This window comes from Entelurus aequoreus, linkage group LG07, assembly GCF_033978785.1.
Source record: "Entelurus aequoreus isolate RoL-2023_Sb linkage group LG07, RoL_Eaeq_v1.1, whole genome shotgun sequence".
Taxonomy (NCBI): domain Eukaryota; kingdom Metazoa; phylum Chordata; class Actinopteri; order Syngnathiformes; family Syngnathidae; genus Entelurus; species Entelurus aequoreus.
The window spans coordinates 28127105-28145534 of record NC_084737.1 but is presented as its reverse complement, the minus strand read 5'-3'; the positions used below and the strand labels follow the sequence as shown (position 1 = coordinate 28145534).

The 18430-nt window shown below is 38.7% G+C and overlaps 1 protein-coding gene across 3 annotated transcripts in view; it reads right to left on the bottom strand.

Moving 5' to 3' along the window:
• LOC133653634 (formin-like protein 3) overlaps positions 1-18430 on the bottom strand; it is a 74490-nt gene that overhangs the window by 30533 nt on the left and 25527 nt on the right. For all 3 annotated transcript variants that reach the window (XM_062053136.1, XM_062053137.1, XM_062053138.1), the window contains exons 2-4: positions 9417-9500; positions 9225-9305; positions 9067-9143 (exon numbers count right to left, since the gene is read on the bottom strand). In XM_062053136.1, coding sequence (XP_061909120.1) covers positions 9067-9143; positions 9225-9305; positions 9417-9500 — 242 coding nt within the window. The remainder of the gene's footprint in view (positions 1-9066; positions 9144-9224; positions 9306-9416; positions 9501-18430) is intronic.

The following is an 18430-nucleotide window of genomic DNA, read 5'->3' as shown; positions in this document are numbered from 1 at the left end:
ACCGTCTGCTGTCAATGTCCCTGCCCTTCCCCCCCACATAACTTTTATCAGTACCATCCATCCATCCATTTTCTACCGCTTGTCCCTTTGGGGTCGCGGGGGGTGCTTGAGCCTATCTCAGCTGCATTCGGGCGGAAGGCGGGGTATACCCTGGACAAGTCGCCACCTCATCGCAGGGTCAACACAGATAGACAGACAACATACACACTCAGTACCACTGTCACAAAATATCACAAATATTACAACAATGCAAAAGCGGAAACTAATTTCTGTTTTCTTTATGTGCTACATTAACGCTCATTGGACTTACATATTTTTCATCCTGTGTACATGTGATTTTTGTTTTTGTAAATATGTATGTATTTTTCATTCTTTTAATTCTACTTTATATATTGCCACGGGCTCCTTACACCTATCTTATTTTATTGTATTTTATTTTACTTAAATATTGCCATCTTGGCCTTACTTTTTATTTTAGCTGTTTTTGCACCAACACACCAAGACAAATTCCTTGTATGTGTGAATATACTTGGCAATAAACACGATTCTGACTTATCTGATCAGTATTATATCACTATTATATACATACATACATACATACATACAACATACAGTACATACATACATATACAAACCCCGTTTCCATATGAGTTGGGAAATTGTGTTAGATGTAAATATAAACGGAATACAATGATTTGCAAATCATTTTCAACCCATATTCAGTTGAATATGCTACAAAGACAACATATTTGATGTTCAAACTGATAAACATTTTTTTTGTTGCAAATAATCATTAACTTTAGAATTTGATGCCAGCAACACGTGACAAAGAAGTTGGGAAAGGTGGCAATAAATACTGATAAAGTTGAGGAATGCTCATTAAACACTTATTTGTAACATCCCACAGGTGAACAGGCAAATTGGGAAGAGGTGGGTGCCATGATTGGGTATAAAAGTAGATTCCATGAAATGCTCAGTCATTCACAAACAAAGATGGGGCGAGGGTCACCACTTTGTCAACAAATGCGTGAGCAAATTGTTGAACAGTTTAAGAAAAACCTTTCTCAACCAGCTATTGCAAGGAATTTAGGGATTTCACCATCTACGGTCCGTAATATCATCAAAGGGTTCAGAGAATCTGGAGAGATCACTGCACGTAAGCAGCTAAGCCCGTGACCTTCGATCCCTCAGGCTGTACTGCATCAACAAGCGACATCAGTGTGTAAAGGATATCACCACATGGGCTCAGGAACACTTCAGAAACCCACTGTTAGTAACTACAGTTGGTCGCTACATCTGTAAGCGCAAGTTAAAACTCTCCTATGCAAGGCGAAAACCGTTTATAAACAACACCCAGAAACGCAGTCGGCTTCGCTGGGCCTGAGCTCATCTAAGATGGACTGATACAAAGTGGAAAAGTGTTCTGTGGTCTGACGAGTCCACATTTCAAATTGTTTTTGGTAACTGTGGACGTTGTGTCCTCCGGACCAAAGAGGAAAAGAACCATCCGGATTGTTATAGGCGCAAAGTTGAAAAGCCAGCATCTGTGATGGTATGGGGGTGTATTAGTCCCCAAGACATGGGTAACTTACACATCTGTGAAAGATGTACATATATATTAAGGGTGTGGGAAAAAATCGATTTGAATTCGAATCGCGATTCTCACGTTGTGCGATTCAAAATCAAATCTCATTTTTAAAAAATCAACTTTTTTTCCCATCCATCCATCCATCTTCTTCCGCTTATCCGAGGTCGGGTCGCTGGGGCAGCAGCCTAAGCAGGGAAACCCAGACTGCCCTCTCCCCAGCCACTTCGTCCAGCTCTTCCCAGGGGATCCCGAGGCGTTCCCAGGCCAGCCGGGAGACATAGTCTTCCCAACGTGTCCTGGGTCTTCCCCGTGGCCTCCTACTGGTCGGACGTGCCCTAAACACCTCCCTAGGGAGGCGTTCGGGTGGCATCGTAACCAGATGCCCGAACCACCTCATCTGGCTCCTCTCGATGGCAGAGCTTCTCACCCTATCTCTAAGGGAGAGCCCCGCCACCCAGCGGAGGAAACTCATTTCGGCCGCTTGTACCCGTGATCTTGTCCTTTCGGTCATAACCCAAAGCTCATGACCATAGGTGAGGATGGGAACGTAGATCGACCGGTAAATTGAGAGCTTTGCCTTCTTGCTCAGCTCCTTCTTCACCACAACGGATCGATACAGCGTCTGCATCCAGAGCCTTAAGGAACTCCGGGCGGATCTCATCCACCCCCGGGGCCTTGCCACCGAGGAGCTTTTTAACTACCTCAGCAACCTCAGCCCCAGAAATAGGAGAGCCCACCACAGATTCCCAGGCACTGCCTCCTCATAGGAAGACGTGTTGGTGTAATTGAGGAGGTCTTCGAAGTATTCCCTCCACCGATCCACAACATCCGCAGTCGAGGTCAGCAGAACACCATCCTCACCATACACGGTGTTGATAGTGCACTGCTTCCCCTTCCTGAGGCGGCGGATGGTGGTCCAGAATCGCTTCGAAGCCGTCCGGAAGTCGTTTTCCATGGCTTCCCCGAACTCCTCCCATGTCCGAGTTTTTGCCTCCGCGACCGCCGAAGCCGCACACCGCTTGGCCTGTCGGTACCTGTCCGCTGCCTCAGGAGTCCTATGAGCCAAAAGAACCCGATAGGACTCCTTCTTCAGCTTGATGGCATCCCTCACCGCCGGTGTCCACCAACGGGTTCTAGGATTACCGCCACGACAGGCACCAACCACCTTGCGGCCACAGCTCCAATCAGCCGCCTCGACAATAGAGGCGCGGAACATGGTCCATTCGGACTCAATGTCCAGCACCTCCCTCGTGACATGTTCAAAGTTCTTCCGGAGGTGGGAATTGAAACTCTCTCTGACAGGAGACTCTGCCAGACGTTCCCAGCAAACCCTCACAATGCGTTTGGGCCTGCCAGGTCTGTCCGGCATCCTCCCCCACCATCGCAGCCAAATCACCACCAGGTGGTGATCGGTAGAAAGCTCCGCCCCTCTCTTCACCCGAGTGTCCAAAACATGAGAGGCCTCGTTCTACTGGGGCTCATGTTGGCAGCGACAGTGAAACCTGGAGAGGCGTGATTGGGAAGAATGGCTGCCTGGATCTGAACCCGAGCGGTGTTTTGTTATTGGACTTTTGTGCCCGTCACGGATTGTCCATAACGAACACCATGTTCAAACATAAGGGTGTCCATATGTGCACTTGGCACCAGGACACCCTAGGCCGCAGTTCCATGATCGACTTTGTAGTTGTGTCGTCGGATTTGCGATTTTTTTTCAAATGTATTAATTTATTTTTAAATTGTTTTATTTAGTTTTTTAATTAATCAATTAAAAAAAACAATACACAGCAATACCATAACGATGCAATCCAATTCCAAAACCAAACCCGACCCAGCAACACTCAGAACTGCAATAAACAGAGCAATTGATAGGAGACACAAACACGACACAAAACAAAGCAAAAGTAGTGAAACAAAAATGAATATTATCAACAACAGTATCAATATTAGTTACAATTTCAACATAGCAGTGATTAAAAATCCCTCATTGACATTATCATTAGACATTTATAAAAAAATAAAAAAATGAACAATAGTGTCACAGTGGCTTACACTTGCATTGCATCCCATAAGCTTGACAACACACTGTGTCCAATATTTTCACAAAGATAAAATAAGTCATATTTTTGGTTCATTTAATAGTTAAAACAAATTTACATTATTGCAATCAGTTGATAAAACATTGTCCTTTACAATTATAAAAGCTTTTTACAAAAATCTACTACTCTGCTTGCATGTCAGCAGACTGGGGTAGATTCTGCTGAAATCCTGTGTATTGAATGAATAGAGAATCGTTTTGAATCAGGAAAAAAATCATTTTAGAATCGAGAATCGTGTTGAATTGAAAAAAAAAAATCGATTTTGAATCGAATAGTGACCCCAAGAATCGATATTGAATCGAATCATGGGACACCCAAAGATTCACAGCCCTAATATATACTGTATATATACATATATATATACAGTCAGGGTCAAAAGTTTACATACACTTGTAAAGAACATAATGTCATGGCTGTCTTGAGTTTCCAATAATTTCTACAACTCTTATTTTTTTGTGATAGAGTGATTGGAGCACATACTTGTTGGTCACAAAAAATATTCCTGAAGTTTGGTTCTTTTATTAATTTATTATGGGTCTACTGAAAATGTGACCAAATCTGCTGGGTCAAAAGTATACATACAGCAATGTTAATATTTGGTTGCATGTCCCTTGGCAAGTTTCACTGCAATAAGGCGCTTTTGGTAGCCATCCACAAGCTTCTGGCAAGGTTCTGGTTGAATTTTTGACCACTCTCTACAAAATTGGTACAGTTCAGCTAGTTTTTTTGGTTTAAATCAGGACTTTGGGAAGGCCATTCTAAAACCTTAATTCTAGCCTGATTTAGCCATTCCTTTATCACTTTTGACGTGTGTTTGGGGTCATTGTCCTGTTGGAACACCCAACTGTGCCCAAGACCCAACCTCCTGGCTGATGATTTTAGGTTGTCCTGAAGAATTTGGAGGTAATCCCCCTTTTTCATTGTCCCATTTACTCTCTGTAAAGCACCAGTTCCATTGGCAGCAAAACAGGCCCAGCGCATGATACTACCACCACCAGGCTTGACGGTAGGCCTGGTGTTCCTGGGATTATTTTTGTTTCATCTGACATCACATGGACAAGGATAAGACCTTCTGGAGGAAAGTTCTGTGGATGCTTGTAGATGGCTACCAAAACTGCCTTATTGCAGTGAAACTCGCCAAAGGACATGTAACCAAATATTAACATTGCTGTATGTATACTTTTGACCCAGCAGATTTGGTCACATTTTCAGTAGACCCATAATAAATTCATAAAAGAATCAAACTTCATGAATGTTTTTTGTGACAAACAAATATGTCCTCCAATCACACTGTCACAAAAAAAATAAGAGTGGTAGAAATTATTGGAAACTCAAGACAGCCATGACATTATGTTCTTTACAAGTGTATGTAAACTTTTGACCATGAATGTATATACTTAATTTAATTTTCTTGCCTTCTTAAACCATAGAATGTTCAGACACTTTATCCCCAGTTGCCAAAAACCTGCGGCTCAATGAGGTGTGTTGTTTATCTACTCATTCATATCTATTTCTGAAAGTGTTGGCTCTGTGTGTCTATTAAAAATGGAGGAGGAGTAGCTGTGTACGTGATGAAGAACCTGAACTACAAAGTGGTAAAAAACATGTCATTTGCTATAGATAATATCTTAGAATGTATAACCATTGAAATATGTCAGGAAAAAAGCAAAAACATTTTCATCAGTTGTATATATAGATCACCTAAGTCAAGTATAGAAACATTTGAAGAATGGATCAAGGCTACTTACATGGATAATGGTCAAAGAATAATGTTCTTATGTGGTGACTTTAATATTGACTTATTGAACCCTAACAAGCAAAAGTCTATTGATGACTTCATTGATACAATGTACAGCATCAGTTTATATCCAAAAATCACAAAGCCAAGCAGAATCACAGCACACTGTGCCACGCTTATTGATAATATTTTTACCAATGAGTTTGACAATAACACTACAAGTGGTCTACTTATAACCGACGTTAGTGATCATCTGCCAGTTTTTACAATATATGATGGACACTACAAGAAGAACATGGAAGACAAAAGGACATTTCGATGACTGTGCACAGAGAAGAGGATGACTGCTTTCAAAATTGAGCTACAAAAGCAAGATTGGGACAATGTGTACAAGGAAAAAGAGGTTGATGAAGCATATGAACATTTCTTAAACAAGTTCATAATACTTTATGACAAACATTGTCCATGGATACAACTCAGTAATAAACAGAGAAAGAATAATCAACCATGGATGACAAAAGGACTAAAAAATGCTTGTAAGAAGAAGAATACACTATATAGAGAATTTATAGCACAAAGAACTATAGAGGCAGAAATTAAGTACAAAAAGTATAAAAACAAGTTAACAGACATACTACGATCATGTAGAAAAGAATATTACAGTGAATTATTGGACAGGAACAAAAATAATATGAGAGCAACATGGGGCATCCTCAATAGCATTATTAAAAATGGCACAAAGAGGGACTACCCTCAATACTTTTTAGACGGAAATAAAAAAAAATGACAACATAAAGGAAGTAGTTGAAAGCTTCAATAATTATTTTGTAAATATTGGACCAAAATTGGAAGAAAGGATTCCAGACCCAGTTCCAATTGAGGACTATAATGATACCATAGAGCGAAATCCCAACTCCATGTTCCTCAGTAATGTGACACAGGAGGAAATAGTTACAACCGTGAAAAAATGTAAATCTAAGACTTCAACTGATTGTAATGGAATTGATATGGAAACGATAAAAAAGGTTATAGGAGAGATCTCAGGACCATTAATGTATATTAGTAATCTATCATTTCAAACAGGTACATTCCCAAACAAAATGAAAATAGCTAAAGTTGCACCAATTTATAAGACTGGAGATAAACATCAAATTACAAATTATAGACCTGTTTCTTTACTTCCACAATATTCTAAAATCATTGAAAAACTGTTTAATAACAGATTAGAGAGTTTCATAAATAAAAATAGAATACTCGAAGAGAACCAATATGGATACAGAGCTAATGTCTCAACTTCAATGGCTTTAATTGAAATTACAGAAGAAATTACCAATGCAATAGACAGTAAAAAATGTGCAGCAGCAGTTTTTATGGATCTAACTAAAGCATTTGACACAATTAATCACAATATTTTAATCAAAAAACTAGAACGATATGGCATCAGAGGGTTAGTATTAAACTAGATAAGAAGTTATCTAACGAACAGGAAACAATACGTGAAGCTAGGCGAACACATGTCTACAACGCTAAATATATCCTGTGGTGTACCTCAGGGATCAATATTAGGACCTAAATTATTCAATCTCTATGTAAATGACATTTGTAAAGTTACAAAAGATTTAAAGTTAGTATTATTTGCGGATGATACAACAGCGTTTTGTTCAGGAGAGAACACACAGGAGATAATACAAATAATAACAGAGAAATTAACAAATTAAAAAGATGGTTTGACAAAAACAGACTATCGTTGAATCTTAGTAAAACTAAAATAATGCTATTTGGTAACAGTAGAAGAGAAAGTCAAACACAAATACAAATAGACGGAATAGAAATTGAAAGAGTAAATGAAACCAAATTTCTAGGTATAATGATTGATGATAAATTGAACTGGAAATCTCACGTAAAAAATATACAACATAAAGTAGCAAGAAACACGTCAATAATGAATAAAGCAAAACATGTTCTAGACAAAAAAATCACTTCATATTCTCTACTGCTCACTAGTGTTACCATATCTGAGTTACTGTGTAGAAATATGGGGAAATAATTACAAAAGTACACTTCATTCATTAACGGTGTTACAAAAAAGATCAGTTAGAATAATACATAATGTTGGATATAGAGAACATACAAATCCTTTATTTATTGAATCAAAGATACTGAAATTCCACGACATAGTGAATTTGCAAACAGCTAAAATTGTGCACAAAGCAAACTATAACCTGCTACCCAAGAATATACAACAATTCTTCATAACAAAAGAGGAGAAATATAATCTTAGAGAAAAATGTAATTTAAAACATTTGTACGCACGTTCAACACTTAAGACCTTCAGTATATCAATATGTGGAATTAAATTATGGAATGGATTAAGCAAAGCAATCAAACAATGTACTAATATGATCCACTTCAAGAAACTCTTCAAATTTAAAGTGTTTACAAAGTACAAAGAAGAAGAACCATGACAAACATTCTCAATTTATTTCATCCATCCATTCATTCATTCTTAAAGTAATCTTACTTATCTCATCATATGAAATATGACTTTCTTCACCAATTATTATTATTAAATTTTTACTATTATTTATTTATTTATTTTTATTGTGATTACCTATGGAGTTTATTGTGAATAAATTGAGAACAGGAAGTGAATAAAAAAGTTTCAGCAACTGTTATGTAAAGAAAAGGGGTAGGATTAAATAAGCTCTGCTTCTTCCTACTCCTTTTCGAACATGTTGAAAAGAGAAACTGGAAATTGTGATGTATCATGTTGTATGCTTGCATGTTCGAAATAAACTCAAACTCTAACTCTAATTATTGTCACTCCTGACTAATTCATCTACTTGCTAATTCAATCTTCATAGCTGGTTACTCTCTGCTGTAACGCGGTTCCAGTTAAACTTTTGTTGAAATGTGCAAAGCATTTATTGTTTTCTTGTTTCACTATATCACATTCAGGCTAGCTTAGCACCGAGGTTAGCATGTTTTCCTCTCCTCCTGCCTCCTCCGTGTGTCTGCGCTAGATCTGCATTTTAGAACCACCTCTATTACTTCTTTAATTTACGTAAATAATCGATACTTGGACATTTGTCTATCGAGTCAGCATTGTCCACGTACTAATCAAGCATTGTTCCCATCTCTAGGTACTACTATAAATAAAAGACACATCAAGCAGTAGAAACACTCCTGATGATATTCCTGTTTTTCCCTTTTTTTCCACTGGTGGCAAGTTAATGACTTTCTGAAAATGTTAAAAAAGTATGCCCCTGTCAAAATGAAGCAAAATTCCAGAAGGTGTAATTTCATCACATAAAGGATTACTGTAATAGGTGTCGACTAAAAGTAACCTTTTGTGAGTTTTTGTAGGCGTCACAAGGTTTGTCGGCCAGTCGTTCTGTCGTCCTGGCATTCACAACAAAGCTTCCTGCTTAACATTATATGGGGGAGTGGACGAAGCAGCTCAATGGCTACCATCTGGGCCTGATGAGTCTTAGTCCTATGAAGTGAAGCTGCAGAGCTTGGCAACTTAAAACAATGGAAGGGAGATCCGGGCACCGAATAGACCAAAGAAAGGACTATTCTTGCCAGGGAGGAGAATAATGGGGTTTTCTTCAGTTGATCTAGTGAAGGGAAATTAAACCTACCCAATGTGGTTTGTTCTCAGGGATATTTCCAGCTCCCTTAAGACTTTGGTAGACTCTTGTACCCTCCTGCGAAACTTCTGGAAAACAAAAAAAGAAGAGTGTTCCAATTTATGCACGCTCTCCACTTTTGGACGCTTTACCGGGAAAATGTTCACCACCTTTCTGGTGACGCCGGGGTCTAAATATCCTCGTATTTTCTGGATGTATGTGTGAGGTGGATTCTTCACTTGGAACCTCTCCTGTTGGCCAAAGAAAAAAAAGAAGTGAGATTACACATTAAGTAGTGGCAAATGTTTATGTTTTGTCCAGTGAGTTTAGTGCAAGTGTACAGTCTGGTAACCTAAAACTACCTGGTCACAAATCAGGTCCCACTTCTTCTCGTTGTCATACTGCCTGAGGAGCCGGGCTTTGTCTGGCGGTAAGTTCATAGAGTTCTGTAAAAAACAAAACAAAGCAAGATTTCTTTTTAAACTTTTAGCACCATATGCAGTTTTGACTTTGATGACTTGCAGAGATATGGAAAGACTTGCAAACAATAGAAATGGATGGATACCAACAAAAGTTGATACAGAGAACCAAAGAATTAAACAGATCGTCACAGTATAGCGCGGAAATCCTCATTTATATCACCATCAAACTGCAGACCTTCATTGAGACCAATTTTGTAACAACGTTTTATGGGGTCTTCCTTGCTTCGTGTCTCATGCCCTACCATGCTGTCTTTTGTGGAAATTGGTTAAGTAGTTTATGTGCAGACCAGAGCACAAAAAAAATAACAACGTACTTCATGGAGGTCATTACTCTTAGCTAACATAACATAAAATAAAGTAGAATGAAGTGACTCTTTATAGAGCACAATCAGATATGCTTTTTAAATTGTTTTTGTACTTGAATAACTCTTTCAAAATGCTAAATCTTATCATATTTATTATATTGAGTAGTATATGCTTTCATTTGATGTCAGTATTACTTTTCAAGTTATTACTTTTTCCACTGACAGGTTTTGCTGTCTTATAATGACACATGTGGCATTGGTTTCTGTTCATTTTACTATTCGTCATAGTAGAGTGGGTGTGCAGCAACTGGAGCGTAATAGGTCTCTGCTACCGAGCACGGCTTAGATTTTGGGGACTTTCATGCTGATCTCACTTCCTGTGCTGACTTTCAACATCCTGCCACAGGGGATGATTCCTGTCTAGTGCATGTCTCAGTAATCACATTTAAGACCATGCTAACCCTTCAACCACAATTCAAACAGAGCAGTGTCATCTAATCTAAAAACAACACATGAACGCCACACGTCCTGAGCCAGACTCAAATTAAACACTGCTGTCATTTGTGTTGGCAGACCAATAAGTGTTTTATGTCCTCGTGATGAGAGTTTGGACTAATTAGGTCCACGACGGGGCAAAGCTTTTACACTGTGAAAGACCTTACAAAGTGCAAAGGGGAGCTTGCCAATCCCTCAAACTATTCACCTCAACTTTAAAAAAACATGAAGGATTGTTTGCACAAGTCTCCTTCATTTACACCCATAATAACGGAACCCTCCTAAGCCAGACCACAAACGACCTGTCAACTGGACCTCTAACCTGTGACTATATGATTTAGCCATGGTCTAAATTGCAACACCCTGATCAGTTAACTCCATCATAGGCCAGACACGATGTCCACATAGTTTGGCCAAAATGTGTGTTTTTTTAAATGTATATGGAAAACATTTGTTCCCGTGACGACTACTGGCAGCAGTGGAATATCACATGAGTGTATTTTCAGCTGATTTTTCCACATTGAAACCACACATTGCCCGCTGCATCAGTGCACCATGAATCATGTTGTCTGCAGAGAACTAAAAAGACATGTGTGCATCAGTTTGGCTTCCACATACACTCATAAGCCACTTATTAATGTATACATGCACAATGTAATGAACTCATTTAGTAATATAATGGTCTTTTAAAAATGTGTATTATTGTAGTTGTACTTTGCAGTGTGACTGCATTTCATCAGCTACTGGAAACTGTTGCTAAAGATTCAGAGTGAAAATCATTTATTGGATCTCATTCAATAAAGTTGCCACTGACTATATTTTGGCATACTAATCATTATTGTCTGATTAGATAGTTTAGTATCACATTTTATGGAAGAGCTCTCACCTTCAATTGATAATAATGCAACTCACACACATATAACGTATATTTATAAAAATAAACAGTTACTGTAGTTACCATTGGGAAGAATTAACCAAATGTAGGGCTGGGATTTGAAAACTGTTTTTTGTTCAGAACCGGTTACCCGTGTATCAATTCTTTGAAATAGCTTGCAATTTTTCAAACGATTCCTCTAACGATTCTTGCGGGTGGAAATGACGTCATTGCGCAATGTGCGTAGTGACGTCAGACAGCAACATGGCGCCCGTGCAGCGTATACACACCAATGTTTGGCTACATTTTACAAGAAAAGATTGCAACAGCGCTAACTGTAATAAATGCAAGGTTGTTATTTCATCAAGAGAAGGACATACGAGCACATCTACGGTACCTCTCCCCTTTAACCGCGACTCAGATCATTGCACGAATGTCACCGAACAGTGACTGAGGCCAAGTCCACACGAACACGAATATTTAATAAACGCATACTTATCTCTGCATTTAGGCCTTTTGTTCACACTGCAACGCATATGTTTGTCCTTAAAAACGCAGACTTTTGCAAACGCTGGCCAAGGTGAATAGTTCGAAAACTCTCTGCTCAGCGTATGCGTGTACACGTCACAAATGGAGACTTGTACTCCTTTGATTTGATTTGATTTTTGATTATGATTTTTTATTAAGGATCCCCATTAGCTGGTTGCCTCAACAACCCACTAGTCTTCCTGGGGTCCAGCGTTGTGATGATGTCACAACGCTGCCTCGCTGGCTTTAAACACTCTAAGCGGACTTACTGTATGTTTGAACAAAAACATGTTTCTATTTTGACTCATTATTGATAAAAAAGACGCATCAAAAAGGGCTTTGCGAAACTCCCGCCAGCAACAATGACAGCACGCTGTTTCCGATGTGATCACTGTTGAACCTCCAGCTGATGGAACAACTTTGACAAGCAAGCAAGACTTTTTGCTTTGTGTCATAAGAAAGGTGCAACAGTATCTTATATGTTTAATCCTTATTTAACAACAGATTATGAAGTTATTTACTTATATGTGTTGGTTCCATTTGTGTATAAGGAGCGGCGCGCAAAACGTGCCCGAGCGACAAAAAAAAAAACACGACGTAGCTTCCTCCGTGTTAGTGTGTACTGATGTTAACAACAACATACACTTCACTGCACATGTAACACATCACTATATTGATGATTAAATACATGATAATTCCACGAGAATGTTGCGGCGGCACACGCACGTCTGTGCAGTTTAGGCACTTAACTATACAAGTGGTTTCCTTGGCTCCTTGTTAGTGTTAGCTGATTTTAGAAATAATGTACAAATCACTGCACATGTAATATATAACCATGTTGCTGATTTAACATGTTATAATTCCACGAGTGTTAGGTGTCAGCAGCACGTATGTGCGCTTTAAACACTAAAAAAAGATTCATAATGTTCTAAGGCAGTGGTTGTCAAACTCATTTTAGCTCAGGGGCCGCATGAAGGAAAATCTATTCCCACGTGGGCCGGACAGGTAAAATCATGGCATAATGACTTAAAAATATAACTACGACATCTTCAGATTGTTTTCTTTGTTTTACTTCGGCCCAAAATAGAACAAGCACATTCTAAAAATGTACATAGCACAAATAATCCTCTTGACAAAACATTTCAAGTTAGTTGAAAATTCTGAGAAACATTGGTACAGTTTCAAAAACACCACAAAGAATACAATGAACTTAGACGTGATCTCAGTGTATCTACAAACCAATTCAACTTCAAGTCACAGCCCATTTTGGATTGAACAAAAAACAAAATAAAGCGTAAAAAAACCCTTCTATGTATCAACTACCTCATCTGTTATTTCCACTGTTTACTTTCTTGAAATTTGCATAGAAGACAATCATTTTAACAAAACTATATCAATGTGCAGTGTCTCATGCAGCATTTTCAGTGGGGTTACCAATTGTTTAATTTACTCCTGTTTGTTTTATATTGAATTGAGGTGAAGGAGTTGCAGCCCCGCTTTACCGTGTACCTCTTGCTTGGTATACTTGAAAACTATATGCTTGACTAACAGAATTGCTATTGCGACATCCAGTGGACACATTTAGAACAGTGGTTTCTTTGATTTAAAAATGCAGCTCAATTTTACACTTAGCAAACTCATCCCGCGGGCCGGATTGAACCTGTTCACGAGTCTGATCCGGCCCACGGGCCGCATGTTTGACATCATTGTTCTAAAGGCTCTGCACAAGTTCAGGCTGGTTTTAAAGATAATGTACATGTCATTCTACATCTATTATATCAAAATATACATAATAGAGGTGTAATGCCACCAAGTCAGCTGTGGCTGATTTTTCCAGGCTTCCGATTGAACAAAATGTGCATGACAGCAGGTGTATGCAATTGTGTGTAGACCAACAGTTTTAAAACTACACTCGTGTGGCTGGAGATCGTTTTAACCCCGGATATGCGTTTTTGAAACTATCCGTGTTTGTGTGGACATCGCCTAAGACCACAAACTTAGGCCATTTTTTTTGTGTTTAAAGCACTCATATACACACCTGTGCTGCTAAAACCAACACTGAATATATTACATGCGCAGTGAAGTGTAAATTATTTCTAAAATCAGTGCACACTAACAAGGAACCAAGGAAAGCTCTTGAATGTTTAAGTGCCTCAAGTGCAAGGACATGCGTGTGCTGCTGTAAAACTCTTGCGGTAATGCATTTATAACGCCCTAAATCATCAATATAGTGATTCATGTGCAATGAAGTGTATATTGTCTTTAACACCAGTACACACTAACAAGGAGGAAGGACACATCATATTCTTTAGTCACTCGGGCGCGTTTTACGCACGGCTCCATCTCCTCAAATGGAACCAACACACATAAGTAAATAACTCAATGATCTGTTGTTACACAAGGATTAAAACATGAGATAATGTTGCACCTTTCTTATGACGCAAAGCAAAAAATATTGATTGTCAAAGTTGTTCCATCAGCCGGAGGTTCGACAATGATCGTATCCGAAAAAGCTGACTGTCATTGTCAGTGGCGGGAGTTTCGCGAAGCCCTTTTTGATGTGTCTTTTTTATCAATGTAGAGTGAAAATAGCAGGTTTACGTTTAAACATACAGTAAATCGTCTTATAGTGTGTTTAAAGTCAGAAAGGCAGCATTTTTTAGCTTTTGTAATGACAGTGCACAACCGTGATGTAATCAGATGAGTACAAGTCTCCGTTTGAGCCGTGTGCACGCATACGCTGAGCGGAAAGTTTTGGAACTCTTTACCTTGGCCAGCGTTTGCAAAAATCTGCATTTTTAAAGACAAAAGTATGCGTTTGCGTGTGGACAAGAGGCCTAAACGCAGAGATAAGTATGCGTTTATTAAGTATGTGTGTTCGTGTGAACATGGCATAAAGGCTTGCACCTATTTGCCACAGTGCTCCTGACTTTTGTAGGTTAATGTTCAGTTGTAGTCAGAGAAAAGTTTTACTGCAACTAGATTTATTTTCAATCATTAGAATTTGCATGGGGCAGCACGGTGGAACAGGGGTTAGTGCATGTGCCTCACAATACGAAGGTCCCGAGTAGTCCTAACTTCAATCCCGTGGTAGTGTGCATACAATAATGCTTCATAAAACTTGCTGAATTGTAAAGTTATAAAAAAAAAAAAGAAGAAAAAAAGGATTATATTTTCTAATTTCTCTTTTTTCCACCAAAGTATAGTTCTGTGTGGAGTTTGCATGTTCTCCCCATGACTGCGTGGGTTCCCTCCGGGTACTCCTGCTTACTCCAACCTCCAAAAACATGAACCTGGGGATAGGTTGATTGACAACACTAAATGGTCCCTAGTGTGTGAATGTGAGTGTGAATGTTGTCTGTCTATCTGTGTTGTCCCTGTGATGAAGTGGCGACTTGTCCAGGGTGTACCCCGCCTTCCGCCCGAATGCAGCTGAGATAAGCTCCAGCACCCCCAAAAAATGGACAAGCGGTAGAAAATGGATGGATGGATATTTTGCATGTTCTCCCCGTGACTGCGTGGGTTCTCTCCGGGAACTCCCGCTTCCTCCCACCTCCAAAGACATGCACCTGGGGATAGGTTGATTGGCAACACTAAATTGGCCCTAGTGTGTGATTGTGAGTGTGAATGTTGTCTATCTGTGTTGGCCCTGTGATGAAGTGGCGACTTGTCCAGGGTGTACCCCGCCTTCCGCCCGAATGCAGCTGAGATAGGCTCTAGCACACCTAGCGACCCCGACAGGGACAAGCGGTAGAAAATGGATGGATGGGATGGATATTATACAGGTGAAATTCATAAAATTAGAATATCGTGTAAGTCCATTTATGTCAGCAATTCAACTTCAAATGTGAAACTTATATGTGAGATTAACTCATGACATTCAAAGTGAGATATGTTAAACCTTTATTTCCTATAATTTTGATCATCATAGCTTACAGTTTTTGAAAACTCCACATTTTCTGCAATTTCAATTTAAGGTTTTCAAAAGCTGTAAGCCGTAGACATCAAAGTAGGGCATAAAAATATTAGGAGTTGCATGTTATGAGCCCGTTATAATTTCACCTTGTAAATCTAAACAAACCTTTGCATGATTCAATTTTTTTAGAGAGATGATAAAGATTCTTAAAAGTTACAAATGTTTTACTATATAAATAAATGTTACATTCTTGTGTAATTTTCACATATGTTTTATTTTGTTAAATTCTTCAGAAGAACATTTATTTCTTATATTTATCCTCAAAAAAGTATTTTTTCTATGCTACTTATGATCCTATTAAGACCTCACTGTTGGCTTTGTAAGGTCCACGTTACCTTTGAACTAAACAAAATTGATGCTAATTCACCTTTTTGTTGTCTTTTTTTAAAATAAGAATCGATAACCAATAAGGGCCGGAATCGTTAAGCAGAAGCGAAAGTGGAATTGGAACTGGAAAAATCTTATTAATTCCCATTCCTACCCAAATGTTACATGCTGATAAATTGTGCTCAACCTAACCCACACAGGAGAGGAAGTAGAAGCAACATGCATGCCAGATGTCCAGAATTACAGGAGGAATGTGTGTTGTTTATAAAACTCAATTTGCTTCAGTCGGACCCTCTCCCAAATTGCACTTCTGCTTTGTCTCTTCCCGGGAAAATGTTTTCCTACATTCTCAACATCTTCCTTTATCACTATTTCTGAGAAGGGCTGCAACTATTTTGATAGTTGACGAATCATTGACTACTTTAACGATTAGTCAACTAATTGGATAAGGTGTACACCTACTCAGAGGCTCATTTAGCCCTCGGCTTGTAAACTCAGCTTGAAATATTTTTAGGCATATGATAACATTACTTAATTTAGGAATATGTATTTATACCGTAAATGTGCTGCTTATTAGGCTGCAACGAAAATGGAAATACATGTTTTCTATTTTAAAGCAAGGATGGGGAAAGTGCTGAAAATGTTTTTTATATTTTTTTAATGTAAATAAAGGACAGTGAAAATAGCAGCAATGAAAACAAACCTCAAAACACCAAAAGGTATCTAACATCCTCAAAAATAAAATTATTTTGGAATGATGATGGGTTTAGAAACCTGAACAAAGGTGCAATGACACATCTTAACCAGCAGACTTCAGCTAAAATGATAGTTGAAATTAAGGCTGGACGATATGGCCTTTTATTAATATCTCAATATTTTTAGGCCATGTCACGATACACGATATATATCTCGATATTTTGCCTTAGCCTTGAATTAACACTTGATGCATATAACCAACGTTCTCTCTAAGGTGCGCGCATGTGCAATTGCGCACTGCTCAAGCGTCCTCTGCGCACGGCAAATCTATGCCACGCACAAAATCAAATAAAAAAATAAGCGCATAACAATTTTCGACACACAGACACGACGGAGAAAACAGTTTTCGTCATCATTGTTCAAATATTGTAACGTCTGTCGAGACGCTTTGAGGACATGAATTCCATCCATCACTTTACTGAGCAAAACTCTTTATTGTCGGCCATAAACACATCACCAAAACATTAGTAAAAAAAATATATCTAGCAAAAGTGGTCATTTTCTGCAGTACAAACCAGACCAAAAGCAACTTTGTTATATCAACAGCAGCCGCTCGCTCTTTCTCACTTGCGCCAACACATGCACATATGGCACTTAGCCAGTGATGCGTTTACAGCCACACAAAAAGTCGGACAACTCCAACACCACACATAAAGTGTCATTCCAGGTCGTTACACTATGATTTACCAATCAAATGTGTGCTTATTCTAGTGTCATTTATTAGGAATCTTAATTTATAAATATTAATCATGAAATGCTGTTAGTATATTAAATAAATACTAATAAAAATATATTTTTTACAAACAGGAAGTTGCAGGAATGTACACATGATCCCCTGCTTACATCTCATTGTGCAACATGTGAATGTTTTAATGGGAACTAAATGCAATGTCTGAAAGGGGTACAAATTATTTCCAAAGCAGGACCTCCACCTAGACAAACAATACAAGTACACAGTTCATGAAAAACAATATTTTTTGTTATTGTCATTGTAAGTGGGCCTAAACACTTATATTAGAAAATCATCTCATGGAAATGACTGCTGTCATTTGATTATAATAATAAGAGAATGTTGTCTGTCTATCTGTGTTGGCCCTGCGATGAGGTAGGGACTTGTTCAGAGTGTACCCCGCCTTCCGCCCGAATGCAACTGAGATAGGCTCCAGCGACCCCGAAAGGGACAAGCGGTAGAAAATGGATGGATGGATGGAGATTGAACTTGTTATTTAGTCAGGTTTGGGACAGGTGTGCTGCTGGTGTAGCCACAGTGTGCACGTCTGATGTTGCTCACATGGGCTCCACTGAATGCTCAGGGAGTTTTTGCATTTGCTCACAGACATGAAAAATTAGAGGGAACATTGCATATAACCACACCAGTATGATGATTCTATGTGTCTACATTTAAACATTCTTGTTCATATTGCATTAATATGTGCTAAGTTTAAACTTTCATGCAGAGACGGAAATCACAACTAAGTCAATTTACCATAACTGTATTTATTAAACAGTTATTAAGCAGTGGCACAAACATTCATGTAATTTCAAAACAGAAAGTGCAAGATTGTCAGAGACATTTTAAAACAAGGTATGAGTGCACATTTTTGCGTGATGTCAATAAGATGACGTATCAAAA